The 20560-nt window shown below is 42.6% G+C and overlaps 1 protein-coding gene across 2 annotated transcripts in view; it reads left to right on the top strand.

Moving 5' to 3' along the window:
* The window catches only part of CPNE1 (copine 1), an 85123-nt gene extending 65916 nt beyond the window's left edge, over nucleotides 1-19207 (top strand). For both annotated transcript variants that reach the window (XM_082271322.1, XM_082271323.1), the window contains exons 9-16: nucleotides 1421-1507; nucleotides 2263-2322; nucleotides 4873-5006; nucleotides 6664-6718; nucleotides 12171-12222; nucleotides 12438-12571; nucleotides 13307-13543; nucleotides 18726-19207. In XM_082271322.1, the coding sequence (XP_082127448.1) occupies nucleotides 1421-1507; nucleotides 2263-2322; nucleotides 4873-5006; nucleotides 6664-6718; nucleotides 12171-12222; nucleotides 12438-12571; nucleotides 13307-13543; nucleotides 18726-18842 (876 nt within the window). In that variant the 3' untranslated portion in view covers nucleotides 18843-19207. The remainder of the gene's footprint in view (nucleotides 1-1420; nucleotides 1508-2262; nucleotides 2323-4872; nucleotides 5007-6663; nucleotides 6719-12170; nucleotides 12223-12437; nucleotides 12572-13306; nucleotides 13544-18725) is intronic.
* The last annotated feature ends 1353 nt before the right edge of the window (nucleotides 19208-20560 follow it).

The following is a 20560-nucleotide window of genomic DNA, read 5'->3' as shown; positions in this document are numbered from 1 at the left end:
TGCTTGGGGTTTCTTAAGCAGTAAATGTTGTCCTAGATTAATCTCCCTCTAAGGGTGCCTGCATAGATTTGGCATCAGTGTCAGTTGGCAGAGCGAGCAGGGCTAGTAAAGCCTCTCCTCCTGTCTCCTAGGTAAGTAACCACGAACGCCAATAATCTTAGCTGTCTGTATGGGGACAGTCTGCACACTGAACACCAATATGAATCAGCAGTTTTTTTCCACTGGCCACCTATGTAACAGGACACTTTTTACCAAAGACCAATGTAAAGTTGACCCTCTTCCCGAAGTTGACCAATATACAATGAAACCTTCTCCCAATGACCACCAATGTAAAGTGGACCCTTCTGCGATGGACCATCAACAAACTGTCCCATTGTTCGCTAATGTAAGAAGGGCTATTCTGCCACTGCCCACTACTGTAATGGGAATCCTCCTTCCAATGACCACCAATATAAAGAGGGCCCTTGTTCCACTGGCCACCATTACTGGCCAACAAAGTAAGGGGCCTTTCTACCACTGACTACCAATGTTAAGTGAGCCCTCTTTCCACTGACCAACAATGTAAATTGAGGCCTTCTTCCACTAACAAGGTACAGTGGGCCTCTTCTCCCACTGACGTCTAGTGTAAAGTGAACCAGTCTTTTACTGACAACCAATGTAAAGGGGGGTGTTCCCTCACTGATCACCAATGTAAACTGGCCCTTTCGCCCACTGATCACCAATGTAAACTGGCCCTTTCTCCCACTGATCACCAATGTAAACTGGCCCTTTCTCCCACTGATCACCAATGTAAAGTGAGCCCCTTCCCCTATTGACCACCATAATAAAGGGATGCTACAATTTTTAGTGTATGCATTTCTTTTCCAGCCACTAATATTGCTTTCATTTCATGATTTGTCAAGTAGGTGTCGGGTATTAAGATAAGAACTCATATTCTTTGATTGATTGTCTAATATGCTAAGTATTTCACATTCTTTATTATATCTGCAACTTACTGATCATGCTAATGTGCAGTAAGCTGTAGGTACAGTATATTTTTAGCAAGGGTTACTTGAGACATTAAGTGTTTCTTGATAATTAAAATAGTTGAGAGAAGCTGGATTTCATAGAGTGGACAAGACTATCTCTTTCATCCTGTCCATCCCTAGCCTTGCCAATCAGGCTAGGAGAAAGGCAGCACAAGATAACTGGTCTGGGGGGCACAGAATATAAATCCAGCCTTGGGTGTATCACAATGGCTAATCGCTGCTCTTGTTGCATGCTTGTTTGGAAAAGTCTGTAGCTCTCAAAACTCTTTCTGCTGTTAATCACTATGGATGGGGTTGGCTATGGTTGCGAACCTACTGAGATGCCTAAACCAGACAGCAATATTTGGTTCATATTTGATGTCAAATGTTTGTGAAATGTGATTTTTGTATAGGTGGAATTTGAATGTATTAATCCCCAAAAAAAGCAGAAGAAGAAGAGCTACAAAAACTCTGGGACTATTCGAGTCAAGTCTTGTAAAGTAAGTTTTTTATTAACTTTTTTTTATTTTTTATTTTTCCTTCCTTCTTTAACAATGTTTTTCTCCACAAATTGTATTTTAATTTAAACTCAAACCAGAATTTTATTTCAGTTTTTGAATGGAAGAAGGAAGGGTTACAACCACTGTCAGATTCTTACTGCTGCTTGATGACTCCACTGCAGAGATTTCCTTTCGCTGTGTGTCTCAGTGACACCAGGACCAGAAATAAGCAGAACAGGGGTGACCAGGGTGGATGTGTTGGCCTTTCTGTGACAATTTTAACAATACTGTGTGGTGGTGCTTCTTTTAAGAAATCACCTGATCCTGGCATATTGCTACTGACCCGAGTGTATCGGCACATTTGGGCTATGTTTAAGTGCAATAGTTAGGATTCAGAAATTCTAATCTCTGTCCATTGTCGGGTTACTATGGACCAGCAAAATTACACAGAGGGACAAGCTGGACTCTGGGTGCTACTAGGGACCAGAAGCATCCCTGAGGGACAAGCTAGTCTCTGGGTGCTATTAAAGACCAGTACTATTGCTAAGGTATTGGCTAGTCTGTGGTTGCTACTAGGGACCAGAAATATCTTTGAGGGACAAGCTGGTCTGTGGGTGTGATATTGCATTGAAGCTAATCTGTCCATCTGTGACAATCAGTAAATTGACCCACAGAAAGATCTTTCAAATTTTTTTTTTACTGCATAATTGTGTTGGCCATATATTGATGTCTAAAGATGGTTGTTCTCTATGTAGATAGATGTGGAGTATTCATTCCTGGACTATGTGATGGGTGGCTGCCAAATCAACTTTACTGTAAGTAATTGCATAACAGTTAAGCTAATTTACGATTCCTAAAGGGGTTTGTGTATATATTTCCTTATATTTGTGATTACTATATACTGTGTGTATATTTGTAAAAATAATTAGCAGCGCTGATAATAAAAATATGCAAAGAATATATAAACTCAATGCAATAGTGAAAACCAAAAAAACATGAAAGTAAAAGAATTAAAGTCCACGTTGTGTATGTACAATGAAAGTCACAGTCCCAATCCAATAATACTAGGGATATTGTTTTTCCATGCCGGTTGGTGGCTGATGGGAAAGTGGAGGTAAGAATTTCCGCTGGTAGGCTTATGGTTCCTGGAAATAAGTTTGATGGTCATGGGATAGAACTAAATCCAAAAAGACCAGCTCATTAGAGTCAAGGACGTGTGTCAAGGAAAAACTCAAGGAATTGGCATTATAGTGGGTTATAAAGGAGGAGAACACATCTGGAGCAATCCAATAATCTAACACTACTGTGTTATGGAAAAAATCTTATTGAGACGTATTCCATGGTCACCGCGTGAATCGTCACTACTTTAGGGAATCGACTATTCCCAGATGTATAATACATATGCATGGCAACCATTATTTTTTACGAGACTCCACCATGAAATCAGAATGGAAATGCCCAAATAGTGTAAATCCATAAAATACTTTATTAAAACCAAAGTATATAAAACAACTCTTATGTAAAGCCATAAAACAGTTCTGTGCATATGTAACGTTTCCGAGCAACATTGCAAGTGTCCCAAACATTTTAAACAGGCGTGGCAATGTCACGTGCGTTAGCTCTGCCCATTGTGTTTCGTCATAACTGACATCCAGAGCAAAGACTACATATGCACTCTATATAAAAAGTTGACTTTTTTTCTTGCAATGCAGTTGATGGGACAACGATATTTCTTTTTTACTTCAAGCTGATCTCTGGGCATAAAGACTGAAATAGATCAAATTAAAACTCTAAAAACACAAAGTGTACATGTTTAATACATGAACACATGACATGTTGGGTCCCGTGACTTCTGTCATCTTCACTTCAGAGGAGAAGGATCCTTGTTTTGGTGTCCGTGTGCATGCCTTGGTGTTATGACCATCTACTTTTGCCTGTCTAGCAGTGGGGTCCTCTCAGGGTTCAGAGGAATGGCGCCACAAAAAGTTGACTGGTCGGCTCAGTCACAGATAGTTACTGGATCCACCGGTCATCAATCCCCGAAGGAGTGACACAGGCATTGGAATTAGGGAAGTAAAAAAATCCCATAGAAGGAAGGTAGTTTTTTTTTTTTTAAAACGTTGAATGGGTGAAAGGAGAGGATAGAGATTTTTGCCTAAAAAATGGGCTTTAAATTTATTAGCGCACAGCAAAGTGCTATTTGCAGCTAGACCTAACGAAACCCCCAGTGCAGTTTCAGAATAATTAAATATTATAGGGGTGCATATGTCTCTGTCATACATGTGGAAACATTACACAAAGTAGGAACTGTCATCAATTTGTCATGTCATAGTTGTGCTTGTCAAGATTAGGAACGAAAAAAAAATCTTTCCTCTTCTGCTTAATTTGCCAGTCACGATGATGCATTGATTGAGTTGACACACTCAGCATGGCTTCTTATAATTTTCAATGATCTTGGCAAGATTCGCTCTGACAACAAATAATTCCAGGTGCCTGGTTTAAGAGATAAGATAACTTGCTATAACGCAACCTTGCTGGCCTAAAGCGTAGCTCCACCCAAAAATGTAACTTCCTCTTTAAGGCCTCCTGACCCCCCTAACGTGCCTGCCACATTTGGCATGTCTTTTTTTTTTTTTTATGTTGGGGGGGGGGGGAGGGTACCTAGATTTGACATGTACCCGCTCCCTCTTCTGTTTGGGCCGCCTAGGCGTCTTGAGCGGAAGTTCTTCTCTCCCCCCCCACCCTCCTTGCAATCTTCTGGGGCACGTCACAGGTCCCAGAAGATTGCCGGTCCACTCGGGACGCAGAGCGTGACTTGCGCCTGCGCAGTGTGCACCCGACTGTGAAGATGCAAGCTGTCACAACCGGGTGCCCACACTAGAGATGCCGGGGAGAGGAGGGAGTGAACTGAGGCTCCCGCCGGCCCCGTGGCCGCACTAATTTTATTTTTTAAACCTATTTTGAGTTTTTTTTTTTGGCATACAAAGGTAATGAACAGGAATCCTAAGATCTGGGGGGAACTCTCAGATTATCAAAATGCATCTACAAAAGGGGGGGGGGATGGGGTGTAGGTGGGGTGGGGGGAGGGGAGGGTTAAGAGGGAGTGGAGAGAGGGGTAGAGAACCACTAGAGAGGTTTGAGAGAGTATTAGCTGCTGACTTTTAATAAACACAAAAACAGATAGAACTTTGCTTTAAGAAACGGAGAGGCAATTGTAAATACGTCAAAATTTGTCTTGATAAATATAACCAATTTCTTTATCTAGAACTAAACTGTGGTATACATGATAAAACTGCTTCTATGCAGGCATTGTATAATTATGCAAAGAACAGTAATGTGTAATGCATTCTATTTGATAATTTCAGGTTGGTATAGATTTCACTGGTTCCAATGGGGATCCTAAATCACCTGACTCGCTGCATTTTATTAGCCCAAATGGAGTGAATGAGTACTTGACCGCGATCTGGTGTGTGGGGAATGTGGTCCAGGATTACGACACGTAAGTCTGTTGTGATGATTTACTTAAAGTATAAGTTCACTTTTTAGAAAAAAAATAATCCACATTTTTTGCAGGTAAAAAACATGTGCATTTATTATTTATTCCTTTTTTTATTTTTATTTTCGTCGCCTGTAAAGCATTGCACAAACGGCAAATCACTATTGCCATGCAGATCTCATGCAGATCTGTCAGTGTATCAGTGTGCCTGTACATTTCGTACGGGCAAGCAGATGTTCCCTGATGGGAAGAATCAATGAACCACCACAGAGCTCCACAGTGGCGTGGTAGTTCATTGAGAACTACAAGCCGACAACCGCAAAGGATGTCGGGGCTTGTAGTTCATTCACACACTTAGCTGTGTGAATCACTGACGCGGCTTTGTGGGCGGAGCCTCGCACGGCCTCACTGATTTTTAAAAAGTGATAGCTAGTATGGTGAACTTCTCCTGTACTGCGGTTATACGGATGGGAAAGGGATCGGGCAGCGGCCTCAGCACTGGGAATGTTACCTGTTCCACCCTAAAAATGGGTGAAATTTAACATGTTCCCAAAGATGAACATATCCTATAAGAAGCAAGGATGGCTGATATAACAAAAGAGACCCATCGCTGGACAAGGTAACATGTACAGCTGTAACAAAACTCCAGTTGTTAAAGAATCAGTCCACCAAAAACATATTTAATTTGTTTGGTAGATGCTGGGAGTTCCAACACCTTGACTATTTCTTCTATCTCTGAGGCCCTGTTCACACCTGAGCGTTTTTCAGCCCATAAAACGCTCATCTGTGAAAATTCAAAACGCCCAACAATTAAAATCCCATTAATTTCAATGGCCCCTTTTCACATCTGAGTGTTTTGTCCGCTGAAGCAAAACGCCTGTAGCTCAAAAAAGTACAGGAGCTTCTTTTTGGGCTGATCAAGAGCTGTTCTGGTCCCATAGGAGTGCATTAAATTGCCGTTATCTGCGTTTCACTGGTGTTTTTCAAACACACAGGTGGTCCCCACCCCTTTTTAACTCACCCATTTTTTTTTTACATAAATCCAAACGCCCCAAAAAATGCTCATAAAACGCCCAACAAACCCCAGAGAAGCGCTTGCAAAAACACCTACAAAAACGCCTGAAAACGATATGCTCAGGTGTGAATGCAGCCTGAGACTCTGTTGGTGAGATCTCAGTGTATAAATACCAGCTGTGCCCATTATGAAGGGTTCCCAGAATCCCTACTGGATTTTTATTTTTACTATTACGGATAATGTAACTGAAGGAGCTACAACACAAAAGTTGGTGGGAGCAGCCAAAACTTTCAGGTGGAAGGAAACTGACATTTTACTGTATGACAGAGAGATCTCGCTATTGGAAGAGCCATGAAAAAAGTCAGGTGCTGACTATCTGTTTCCATAAGTAGCTAAAATATCGCTTTTAGATGGAGTTTTTAGGTTACTGCACACGTTGTATACAGGAGACCTTAGGAGACATTTGCCCCCTTGGTCTCCTCTTCTCCTGCATCATTCAACTCTAAATGGATAGCCTGACTAACTGCTTCAAATTTTCCATATTTTGTAAATGAGAACAATCGAGGCCAACCGTTCAAATGTCTGTATATTTAAAACTGTAAAACTTTTACATTTATTCCTCTAAGTTTTGATGTATTTTTTCAGGGACAAACTGTTTCCAGCATTTGGATTTGGTGCTCAGGTTCCTCCAAATTGGCAGGTAAGATGGAACTAGAACCCCCCCCCCCCCCAAAAAAAGCATAACACATATTGGATATCTCATTTCTTGTCATTGCCAAAACCAGTGAGCAGCAACGGTTTAACCCTAGCCATAGCAGTCCACATGACTGCTGTGGGGCCTGGCATAGAACAGGGCACCATTAGGGTGGCTGTTAATCTGAAGTTTCCTGTATAGAAGGGCTGAAGATAGAACTTAGGATCTATCTGTGTAGTAAACCCTGGCCACACACTACTCGATTTTTTCTTTTTTGTTCAGCCTACAGATTGGGCCATCTGTGTCCATCAGTAGCTTGGATGAAACAATCTCCCACTGCAGCTATTGTATTTTGAGAGATGGTCCAGACAGCTGTCAAAATACCCAAACAGCCGCTGCATTTGATTGGATGCAGCTGCTGTTTAGTCAACATTTATTCTCCCCGGCTCATTCGATTTTTCAACCAAGGGATGGCAGGAGGAAGATGGCAGACACGGCTACCCACTGAGAAAATTGAATGAGCGTATGGCCAGCTTTAGAAGCATTTGCTTAGCTGTCTTGGCAGTGTAGATTTAATGGCCTCTGAACTTCTGATGCAGACTGAAATTAACCCGGTAAGACTAATGCAGTGTCTTCTCTGCCAACACTTTTTAATACAGCTGAGGTTTGTAGTGCAGTTACAAACCAGTTTAAAAAAGTTTGATTGAGGCTACGTTCACATCTAGGCGTTGCTATTTTATAGGCGTTTTCCAGGCGTTTTTTATAGGCGTTTGGAGGAAGGCATTGACATCTAACAAAAACGCCTGTAATCTGCCCAAAAAGAAGCTCATGTACTTTTTGGAGCGTCGGGTGTTTTGCTCAAGGTGTCGGAACGCTCAGATGTGAACAGGGGCCATTGAAATTAATAGGATTTGTCTTGTTGGGCATTTTTTGAGCTGATCCTTAGAGCTGAAAAACGCCTACATGTGAACGTAGCCTTAGGGTTATAGAGTAAATGTGAGCAAGAACATCAACAATTTTGCCAAAATATAAAATTTTTTATGGTTGTTGTTATTGCTACTACAGCCACCACATTAGCCCCTTGTGTTGTACTGACTATGTTGCTCCTGATTTAGGCATGCTTTATTAAGATAAGTGACCCATATTGTTAAAGTGGATACTGCCAGCTGCTACAGAATGTTAGTCGTAGAGTCCCATCAAAATTTTGCTATGGAGACCCATGATTTTTTAGTTGCGCTCCTGAGGAGTAATACTGCTAATGGGTTTCTGATGCAACCAGAATGTCCTAAAATCACAATAGAAGCACAATGTACACTGCCCCTTAGTTTTCTTATCACACAGATTAGTAATGCAGTTGTCTCTTTGCATCATGGATTTACACACTTTTAGCTTCCTTTTTTAATTTTTATATCTTTGGATATAATATACCACATATATTGGGACTGCAGTTTGGGTAAAGAGGCAGGCTTTGGCTCAGTTTTGGGCTGTTGAGTGTCCAAGATATGATATAGCCACATCTGTCTTGCTTAAAGGGTAATTCCACTTTCGTGGGGGAAAAAATAAAAGAAAATAATATAGCCTATACAATTGCAACATGTACATGAATGTTATTAAAAATTATCTTTTTCTTTTAATCTGCAGTGCTGTAATTTTCTGTAAAATGCAATGCAATATGGCTACCTGGAGGTGTTCCGCACACAGAATGTGTACCCTATACCCCCCCAGAAACATCTTTTTCTGCTTGTGTGATTGGCTCACTGATTTTCCCAGAAGTCCGCCTAAGATGCAAGTCAGTTTTTTTTTGGTATCCCCTGCAACAAAAATGTCATTTTTGGTGAGATACTCCCAATAGGCAATCACATCTAAAGAGAGGCAGATCCTGAAATTTTTCTTAGAGCTCTGCAAGTGCAGCAGCTGGTTGATAATTATGAAACCACTCCCATTAAACTAATGCTGACCATACACTGTAAAAAAAATATTTGAAAAGGCATTTGATCTGCTCGATTGTTCAACTTCTGAAACGTTAGTGGGCTTTCAATTATCGACATTCCATATGTTATGCAAAAAAACAAACCATGTCAGGTTGTTTTTAGTTCTAAACGATTTTTTTTTTTAAACATTAGTTGTGGGGTCAATTAAAAAAAAAAGAGATTTAAAAATCGATCTTGTAATTGATCGAAAAAAAAAAAAAGGCTGCACTAGGTATAAATCGCACATAAAAAGCTGCTGACACGTTATTGCTGGAATTACAACATAACAGACTTTTTTAAAACTTGGGTGCAGCGCTAAAAGAGATTCCAATCAGGTGGGACGGTCCTTTAAAAAAAATTCTTGACTCTGAATCAGAAGTGGTTCAAACCCTACTCCACACCAAGAGAGACTGGGTGTAACCAAGGATAGCCATCACCAACACCCATTATCACTGCCTCTCACCCCTTGATGTGGGCCTCCTAAGGAAGGTCAGAAAAGCCTCATCCAAAGTAATCCTTGACTGATGTCACCAAGATATATCACTCCTCCTCTCAGGGTGCCCCTTCACTACCCACAGTTTTCTTGATCACTCAAAAGCATATGAGGAAAGATGGAAGGAGCACAGCATAGTGTAGTATTTTCCAATAAAAGATTTATTTAATAAAAAAAATATTGCACTCATATGTATTCAGTAATCGGCAATGTGAATAAAAGCCAACGTTTCTAACCAACAAGATGGCCGCTGTGGCCCAGTGCACAATGTTGTCACAGGTCTCAACTCCTCCCTACACGTTTCCTCTGACGTCAGTGATCTATAAAGACATGGATGAGCAAGTTTGGGGTTGAGGAACTTGACTGGCCTACACAGAGTCCTGACCTTAACCCGATAGAACACCTTTGGGATGGATAAGAGCGGAGATTACGAGCCAGATCTTCTCATCCACATCAGTGCCTGACCTCACAAATGGTAAAACATTCCCAAAGACACACTCCTAAACCTTGTGGACAGCCTTCCCAGAAGAGTTGAAGCTGTTATAGCTGCAAAGGGTGGGCCAACTTAATATTGAACCCCACAGACTAAGACTGGGATGCCATTAAAGTTCATGTGTGTGTAAAGGCAGGCGTCCTAATACTTTTGACAATATAGTGTTTATAAGCCTCATCCCTCTGAGGCTTTTTTAATTTGATGTGATATTTTTTTATTATAAATTGTGCAAAATTGAGTTCCTAAAAAGTCCAGTGCTCCCCCCTTTTTTCTTTGTTTCCCTGTAATGTCAGGATCTACACAGATACTGGAATAGCAGCCTCTCTTGAGAGCCCACCCCAGCCCGGCACTGAAGTAAGCGCTGGAGGGGCAGAGCGGAGAGTGTTGACTGATAGTAGCTGCTCTCTGCTCCAGGAGATCGCTCTGTTCTTGGGCTTAGAGCTGGCAGTTGACAGCCACAGCATTGGGCTAAAACTGCAGCAGGTAGTGAGTATACAGTAGATGTACAGTCTACTTCTAGTGTGTATGGTGAGCTAAAATGATTGCTGTTTTACTACTACAGCTCTGAGATATCTGTTGTAAAAAGATATGATTTGTCTCAATGAGCTTTGTGTTTGTTTCAATAGGCATATGCAGTTTGTTTTGTTTTTTTTCATCAATTTACGCTTCTGAAATCATTCTGAATTTTTAGGGTGCATTTGACTTGCAGCTGGCTTGCTTTTAAGCCACCTAAACTTTCTTCAAGATGCTTTTCTATTCCTTTTGACTTACATGGGAAGAGAAGCAGTTCTGAACAAACTACATACAGTGCATCCAGAAAGTATTCACCGCGCTTCATTTTTTTCACATTTTATTATGTTACAGCCTTATTCCAAAATGCATTAATTTTATTATTTTGCTGCATTCATCTTTCCCTCGATCCTGACTAGTCTCCCAGTTCCTACCGCTGAAAAACATCCCCATGGAATGATGCTGCCACCACCATGCTTCACTGTAGGGATGGTATTGGCCAGGTGATGAGCGGTGCCTGGTTTCCTCCAGACCTGACGCTTGCTATTCAGGCCAAAGAGTTCGATTTTTGTTTCATCCGACCAAAGAATTTTGTTTCTCATGGTCTGGACAACTCTAGGCGAGTTATCATGTGCCTTTTTTACTTGAGAGTGGCTTCCACCTGGCCACTCTACCATACAGACCTGATTAGTGGAGGGCGGCAGAGATGGTGGTTCTTCTGGAAGGTTCTGCTCTCTCCACAGAGAAACGCTGGAGCGGTGTCAGAGTGACCATTGGGTTTTTAGTCACCTCCCTGATCAAGGCCCTCTCTCCTGATTGCTCAGTTTGGCCTGGTGGCCTGCTCTAGGTAGAGTCCTGGTGGTTCCAAACTTCATCCATGATGATGGAGGCCACTGCGCTCATTGGGACCTTTAATGCTTTAGAAATGTTTCTGTACTCTTCCCCAGATCTGTGCCTCGATACAATCCTGTCTCGGAGGTGTACAGTCAAATCCTTGAACTTCATGGCTTGATTTGTGCTCTGACATGCACTGTTATTTGTGGGACCTTATATAGACAGGTGTGTGCCTTTCCAAATCCTGTCCAATCAACTGATTTACCACAGGTGGACTCCAAGTTGTAGAAACCTCTTAAAGAGGTTGTAAACCCATTCCAATTTTTTTTCAACCTGAAAGAGAAACACATAATGAGCTAGTATGCATTGCATACTAGCTCATTATGAAATACTTGCCTTAGAACGAGCCCCTGCCGTGCCGCCCGCTTACCTTTATGACGGACGACATGTTCAGTCGCCCGTCTTCCGGGATCGCGGCATTTGGCCATCTGATTGGCCGGAGCCGTGGTGACGTCACTCCCGCGCACAGGAGCCGACGGTCACGGCACGGGACTCTGAAGGAACAGCACCAGCGGCCGTTCCTTCAGAGTGCATGCGCCAGTGATGTCACTGGCTGCATGTAAGGTAAATATTTCCTAAACGGTGCATGTTTAGGAGATATTTACAGTACCTATAGGTAAGCCTATGATAAGGCTTACCAATAGGTAAAGGTTGCAGAGGAGGGTTTACTTCCTCTTTAAGGATGATCAGTGGAAACCGGATGCACCTGAGCTCAATTTTGAGTGTCATGGCAAAGGCCGTGAATACTTATGTATGTATGTATGTATGTGTGTGTGTATATATATATATATATATATATATATATATATATATATATATATATATATATATATATATATATATATATATATATATAATTTATTTTTTTTTTTAGTGCATTGCAAAATGTTTAAACTTCTTTCACGTTGCCATTATGGGGTATTGGTTTGAATTTCAAGAAAAAAAATGAATTTAATACATTTTTGAATAAGGCTGTAACATAACAAAATGTGGAAAAAGTGAAGCGCTGTGAATACTTTCCGGATGCACTGTAAAGCCTGTCGACAAAGGCCTTTACTCCTGCCGCCGTGCCTAATTTAATGTATATTGTACTTGCAGGTCTCTCATGAATTTGCCTTAAACTTCAATCCAACTAATCCATACTGTCCAGGTAAGATGTCACAGAAGGCCCATTAATCTATTGAGTTTCCCATAGGCCCTTTTTCATATTGACTGTGCCACGGTAAAAAATATTGAAGAGGCTCTAACTTTTCCCTGCATCCATATAGTTGTTAGTAAAATTGGAAAAGGTTAGAGTTTTTGGTAAACTTAAATAAGCTGGGTTTAAGGGAAGTTAATGTTCTACCTTATTTCTTTCCTTCACAGGTGTACAAGGCGTTGTGGATGCATACCGCCAGGCTCTGCCGCAGGTCCGCCTGTATGGGCCAACAAACTTCTCCCCCATTATCAATCATGTTACCAGGTTTGCAGCATCTGCAGCACAACAGAAGACGGCATCTGTAAGTATTCCTTGTAACATTACATAAGATGACCGCACTCAGTCGGTCTTCTTACGACCGCTTAGTATAGTCAAGCTAATTAGGCATACCTATCATTGGGCTGTACAGATATCATTGCAGGTTTTAGCAGCATGCTTTTGCTATAGAACCCTTTTTGCCGTAGAATTTTTTTTAAATTAAGGAATACCTGTAAATTAAGACAGGACTTTCCTTTACTGCTACCTGGACTGCCAAACTCTGCCCATAAGCTGAGAAATCTCAAAGGAAACACACACTTCTGTAAGTGTTGATCTATTGGAACCAGAGAGAGCTGCAGAAGATCCTTCTGTTGACATCCACATCACTGCTTTATGCTGTAATGGGTGGAGGTCAGAAGGGGACGCAGATCGACACTCCAGGAAGTGTCAAGTTAGTGTGGCTTTCAGCAGATCTTTCCACATTATGGTGGAGTCCAATGTCACAAGCAGCAGGAGAGGTATGTCCTGCCATCTTTTACAGGGAAAAATCTTTGAATGTTCTGGAGACCACAGTTATAAGGGAAAAATTACCCTATTTTTAAGAGATTCTCCTTCATCTTGTGTCTACAGGACATAAAAATAAAGAGAATCTATTCTTGATGCCAAGAAAACTTACAAAAGTTTTAACCATACCATACTTTTAAACAAGGCATTTAAAAAGTTTTGGCTTTAGATTCACTTTAATGTTCTTTCACCCTGTTGTCTTTTAACTTTTCAGCAATACTTTGTCCTTCTCATCATCACCGATGGAGAGATCACAGACCTGAATGATACCAGGAACGCCATTGTCCAAGCCTCCAAGCTTCCCTTGTCCATTATCATTATCGGGGTAGGAAATGCCGATTTCAAAGCTATGGAATTTCTCGATGGTGACAATGGAGTTCTGAAGGCCTCCAGTGGGGAAGCAGCCGCCAGAGATATTGTGCAGTTTGTGCCTTTCCGACAGTTTCAGAATGTAAGCTGACCTATTGTTTCTGTTTTGTGTTTAGAGGGGACAGCATAGTCCAGGGTTAGGCAACCTTGGCACTCCAGCTGTGGTGAAAATACAAATCCCGTAAGGCTTTGCAAGACTGACAGCCACAGGCATGACTGCCAGAGACAGAGGCATGAGGGGATCTTTAGTTTGATCACAAATGTCATTGTTTTACATACTATTAACTATTTACATTTCATTGCTTCTACACAGATTCATAAAGTACTCAGAATTTGGTCCTCATAGTGAGGACTTAAAACCTAACACCAGTGCATCTCAATCAAAAATATAAAAAGATACAACCATGGACAGAGGCGTAACTAGAACCTTCAGGGCCCCAGTGCAAGAGACCATGAAGGGCCCCTCTGGCCTTTTCCTCTGGCCCTGGCCATGCTGGGGGTTTTTATTGAACTCACTGACTCTAATGTTGGGTACTATTGTACTACAAGTGTTGTGATCTGCTCCAAAAAATACAGGGGCACTGAGGTGTGAAATGCACTGCTATTGTGCGCCCCTCTGAAAGTGTTGGGGCTGCACTTGAGGACCTCCTTGTAATTTTCAAGTTGACCACCACTAGGGATGAGCAACGGAGACATTGCCCTGCAGCCACATATATTTACGCCCCATAAACACGTGTGGCTGCAGGGCGGGGCATGCTTCTGCTGCTTATGATTTTCTTCCACAGTGACTGCTTTTTGGCAGGATAGCTCAGGACAGTTTGGACTTGTGTCAGAACACACCTGTGCTCATCCCTGACCAACAGTGCAGTAAAGGATAGTAGGGTTTTAATTCTGCTTTAAGACTTTAAGACCCACGGTGGGTAGGAAGGGGTTAAAAGCTCCTCCATGTCATACCCTGACATGATGGTTCCTCCATGTCCTACCCATTGACCCAAATGTAGCTTCGTTACACCCAGTAACTCTGATCCCCATGTCGCACCCGGTGACCCCGATTCCCTGTCACACCCAGTGACCCCAAGCTCCTATCCTGGAGACACTCCCCAAGAGTGACCTGCTGACTCCTTCCTCCCCCATGAAGCTCCTCTCCTGGACCGCAGTACTTAGAACAGCTCTGGTGGAGGAAAAAGTGGCATCAGGGGGGGCTCTGCACGTCTTTCTTCATTATCCTCCTCAGACCTTTCTGGGTCTCCTGAGCCCACAGGGCCCCTCAGCTTCTTCTCCAGTGAAGGTGCTGCCCTCCAGCACCGAGCTTCAGCTCAGATTCAGCTCCCCTCCGCTCCCAGCTCATTACCGGCTCAGGAAAGTGAACGGCTGCCCGCCAGCTCAGTGCAGAGTTGCATTCTGCCCAGGGATCAGCCCGCTCGCCTCCAGTCGAAGAGGATCATCGAACAAGCAGTGCTCCTTTAGGCCCCCTTCCTGCCTCCTGGGTCCCCCCGGTGGCAGAACGCCAGGGCCTGTTGGCAAGTGCGACTTTTGCGACTCTGGTAGTTCCACCACTGACCATGAAGGTTACCATGAGAAGAGTTTAAAGAGGTCAAAACAGAATCTGTGCTTGGTACAGTAGTATAAAAACAAAGCATTCTGTATAGGTCACAGAAAAAAGGAAGGTTATTTTGTCAGCAATAACATAGTGGGCTCTAAGTGAGGTGAACATAGACATTTATTTTGAAAAAATAGGAGATGTGGTAATAACATCCGTGCAATAAAGATGTCAGTGGGTACAATCAGTGTTGGGACAAGAAACAAGACATACATAACATGTGACAAACAGTGAAAAAAGCCGGCCGGCAAATTAATGTTGCATTAAGAATCTAAATAATCATATAATCAATCAAATGTTGGTTGCAATAATGGTGATTCTTGAAGGGGCTCCTTGGGGGGCTGTGGGTCGCCAGTGGGGCTGATGGCCGTACTGCACAATTATATTGAGTGTTGGATCCAGTGAGGTCACTCTTTTTTGTGCTATTAGTCTTTTCTATGACTTTATGGGGAGAGGGCTGGGGGTATCTCAGTCAGAGAGGCAGCTTTGGGGGAGACAGTGTATGTTTAATGTTGCTGCCATGTGGTAAAGCATCAATCGTTTGGCATATAGCGTTCTTTGACGGGGACTAGGCAGAGATCTGACAATTGTCTTGATCACTGACGGTAAAATTACCGTATCTTCACCCCTATCTTGTGACAGAGTGTCGCTCTACGTATTAGCACACAGTACCTCATAGATGGTCCGTAGAGCGATTACTCGTGTCCTGCCGCTGCCGGTCTCCGTGCGTGCTGCCTTCGGCTTCTGCTCTCCCGAGCGATCCGTCGCCTGTTAGGAGTGGTGAGGGGATGTGCCGCCGGGCTGTGACGTCGATGCGTTTCGCTTCCTGTTGCGTAGCTTCGTCTATGAGGTACTGTGTGCTCCTAAAAGCAGGGGTGAAGAAACGGCCGAAGGGCCGTCAGAGCAAGTGAGATACCACTTACCGCACTGAACCGCCATTTCTTACACGCGGTCAGCGGGAATCGGAGGCACATACCCGATCGGTTTTTGCTCTGCACAAGTCCCCTTGAACACCTCTTACCCCCCCACAACAATACTAGCTACAAGGCTAATACGTAGAGCGACACTCTGTCACAAGATAGGGGTGAAGAAACGGTAATTTTACCGTCAGTGATCAAGACAATTGTCAGATCTCTGCCTAGTCCCCGTCAAAGAACCCTATATGCCAAACGATTGATGCTTTACCACATGGCAGCAACATTAAACATATACTGTCTCCCCCAAAGCTGCCTCTCTGACTGAGATACCCCCAGCCCTCTCCCCATAAAGTCATAGAAAAGACTAATAGCACAAAAAAGAGTGACCTCACTGGATCCAACACTCAATATAATTGTGCAGTACGGCCATCAGCCCCACTGGCGACCCACAGCCCCCCCAAGGAGCCCCTTCAAGAATCACCATTTTTGCAACCAACATTTGATTGGTTATATGATTATTTAGATTCTTGATGCAACATTAATTTGCCGGCCGGCTTTTTTCACTGTTTGTCACATGTTATGTATGTCTTGTTTCTTGTCCCAACACTGATTGTACCCACTGACATCTTTATTGCACGGATGTTATTACCACATCTCCTATTTTTTCAAAATAAATGTCTATGTTCACCTCACTTAGAGCCCACTATGTTATTGCTGACAAAATAACCTTCCTTTTTTCTGTGACCTAAACGCTTTGTTTATATGCTGTTTTAGGTTAAGCCAGCCAAATACACACAGACAACACGGGCACGTATATAGACCACACTAACAATACTCCAAACAAACTACCTTATATATTGGTACAGTAGTAGACTTTTCTTTCAGAACAGAAGCTTTTCACATGTTTCATTCATCACATAACTCCCAAAATAAAGGGAATATTCCTTTATTAGAATGAGGGGATTATTAATTTATTAAAAAGGTGCAGATTATTCATTTTTTGGAATGAGCTGCTTTAAGATTTAGCCACTGTGGGTGGGAAAGGGTTAAAAACTCCATGTTATGCCCGTAACCCTGATCTGATGGTTCCTCCATGTCATACCCAGTGACTTAAACGTTCCTTCATGTTACTCCCAGTAAACCTTGATACCTTTACACCCTTATAGCCAACTGCACATCCAGAAGCACGGGTATATTTTACAGATCTAGTCGATCATTCTAGAGCCATTTATTCCAAACTGCATACAGCTTTTTCAGGCTTGTTGGTCATCATCAGTACAGTGCATTGATACATTATGTACTATATCCTAATAGGTGTTCGGGTCCATAGAGCAAGTGTTCACATGCTTGGATTGTCTTCAGAGGCTCCACCCCACCCCTTTTTCCCGGGATCCACAAAATGAAGGGGATTGCGCTATGCAAATATACACCAAAGCTTTTATGGTGGAGTTCTGACTTCCTACCCAGTATATCTTCCTATTGGCCTATATGGTGGTTTCATCAGCCAATAGCAAAGTGCAGGGATGGCTAGTTTTAGATGGGGTGTAGAAAAGTTAAAATCAATGTCAGTTATTGCTGTTGGGTGTCTAAGAGAAAGTGAAGGGGAACTGTCACCAATGAGAACCCAAAGAGAAATAAAAGACTGACAGAGAATCGAACCCTTCCCTAACTTATCCAAAACTAAAGTGTAGATGGTACTTTGTTGGGTACACTTATTCTTGCTTCCCATGAAGTCTACCTCCTCATGCTGGAGCATGGGTTTTTAGATGGACATAGGAAGTCTACCTCCTCCTCCTGTTGCAACATGGGTTTGTAGATGGGCATAGGAAGTCTACCACCTCCTCCTGATGCAACATGGGTTTGTAGATGGGCATAGGAAGTCTACCTCCTCCTGCTGCAAAATGGGTTTGTAGATGGGCACAGGAAGGCTATCCCCTTCTGCTGCAACATAGGTTTGTTGATGGGCATAGGAAGTCTACCTCCTCTTGCTACTGTAACATGGCTTTGTAGATTGGCATAGGAAGTCTACCATCTCCTTCTGCTGCAACATGGGTTTTTAGATGGACATAGGAGGTTTACCTCCAGCTGCAACATGGGTTAGATGGGCACAGGATGTCTACCACCTCCTGCTGCAAAATGTGTTTTTAGATGGGCATAGGAGGTCTACCTCACCCTCCTGCTGCAACAAGGGTTTGTAGATAGGCAAGGGAAGTCTACCTACCCCTGCTGCAACGTATGTTTGTGGATGGGCATAGGAAGTCTACCTCCTCCTCCTCCTGCCGCTACATGGGTTTGTAGATGGGCATAGGAAGTCTACCTCCTCTTGCTACATCATAGGTTTGTAAATGGGCATAGGAAGTCTACCTCCTCCTGCTTCTGAAACATGGGCATAGAAGGGCAAAGGAAGTCTACCTCCTACTGCAACATGTTTGTAGATGGGCATAGGAAGTCTACCTCCTAATGCTACAACATGGGTTTGTAGATAGGCATAGGAAGTCTACCTCCTAATGCTACAACATGGGTTTGTAGATGGGCATAGGAAGTCTACCTCCTAATGCTACAACATGGGTTTGTAGATAGGCATAGGAAGTCTACCTCCTAATGCTACAACATGGGTTTGTAGATGGGCATAGGAAGTCTACCTCCTAATGCTACAACATGGGTTTGTAGATGGGCATAGAGTGCCTAGCTGTCTCAGTCCATTCTAAATTTCCTATTCACACAAAACTGCTTGCTTTATCTTCCAGGCACCCAAAGAAGCTCTTACTCAAGCTGTTCTTGCAGAGGTCCCTAAACAACTGGTTTCCTATTTCAAGCTGCTGGGACAACCACCAGTCAACCCCCCAAAGCCGAAGACTGCTTAGAAAAAAGAGCAACTCCCCCATATGTGGTGCTGCTACAACCAGAGGAACCTGAAGAATGAACATATCTTCTCATTATCCCATTCTAATAGACTTGACACAGTTTTTCATTCCAGTGCAACAACCAGACCCTTTTTTCAGTGGCTGTTCCTAGTGACCACCACCCTGACTGAAATCAGAGGTCCATACTGCTAAGGCATTGTTCATGTATATGTGTTGAAGTGTGGAGCATTAAAATCCTGCTTGCCATATCTAAGGTGCAGTTTTAAGCAAAACACGTGTTCCATAGGAATCAACTGTAACCTTTGGAAAACGCTGAAATGTGAAGTTAGCCTTAAATTGGAAATGTGGTCAGACTATAGACATTCTAATATACATAATACATATTCATAACAAGCTGTAGTTGGGCTGTAAAACAGTCCATTATTGACTTCTGCTGCAGGTGCTGTGGAGCAATCAACTTGCAAAGTTCACAAAACGAGAGGCTTGTTAAATCTGGTCAAAGCCAGTGATCACCTACGGTAATTGTGACTGGAAACGCACAAAGTGCAATCACCGCAGAAAACCGCTTGCTGCGTGAACAAGCATGAATAGCTTCAGCTGCCAACAACCTGTCACGGGTTCAGCGGCCACAACTAGCCGCTCACAACTGTAAACCCCAGCAGCAGAAATCCAAAGAGTTCTGCCGCTGGGATTCACATCGTGACAAAACGTCCATGCAAATGTGTCCTTAAATGCTGGCAGTCTACCAAGTCACTGCTGGTAGGGGGAAGAAGAGTTACCTACTGAGCGAAAAGTACTCCCGGCTGTAGATTTTACTCCACAGTTCCTGCAACTACAGAGGTCAGTGCAGGGTAGTTTTAAAGCTTCACTGCTTATCAAAATATATAAATGTCTATAGCCTGGTTACAGTCTTACTTTAAGATGAACATGTGCTTTGGGCATGTGGGCGCGACAGGATCACTTAACTCCCCACTCACTCTGTTTTGGACTTTGACCTTTATATAATATAATCTGTATTTTCTTTTTTGTATGTAGAAGTAGATGTTCTATGCCAATTTGTGAATTTATCCAATACTAAACAGCATTGGGGTTTTTAATATGGATTTTGAAGGTGCAGTGAAATTGCTTAAACTCATAGCAGTGCGATTTAGCCCCATCCACACCAAATCCAACTTTAAAATTGTGCGACTTCACTTTAAATCACACCATTTTAAAGCCGCATGTCAATGCGACTTCAGGTATGACTTGGCTGACATCTGTGTGATTTCATTCATAGATGTCTTTGCAAGTCGCATCTAAAATTTGTGAAAAATAGTGTAGTACTTATTTTTCAAATTGGTGCGGCAACGCACCGGTTTGAACAGTTCAATTGCCGACAATAGTGTGCGACTTGTGACCGGGGGCTAAATGGTCTTGCACATCTAACTCCAGCAAAATAAAATACATTAAGCTCACTGTAATTTTAAATTTGTATTAAAATCCTGCATGCTGCATATATAGAGTTTATAGTTAAGCTGGGGATTGGATTTAAGTTACTAGTAATAGGTTAGTAGCACAGAATGCACAAGCTGCATGCAAATTACATAATTTCAATAGGAGCACAATAATTCACATAAATATAGTCCTTCTAGGTTTATTGATGTGTCTGATCACACAGTCCGTTAAGACAGAAAGTGAATTGCAGTTGCCCACAGCAGTTCATTGGTAATAATCAGTGT

This window comes from Pelophylax lessonae, assembly GCF_965119305.1.
Source record: "Pelophylax lessonae genome assembly, chromosome: 11".
NCBI classification, from domain to species: Eukaryota; Metazoa; Chordata; class Amphibia; order Anura; family Ranidae; genus Pelophylax; species Pelophylax lessonae.
The sequence above is the reverse complement of the archived record's forward strand: the minus strand, read 5'-3'. Positions and strand labels throughout refer to the sequence as shown.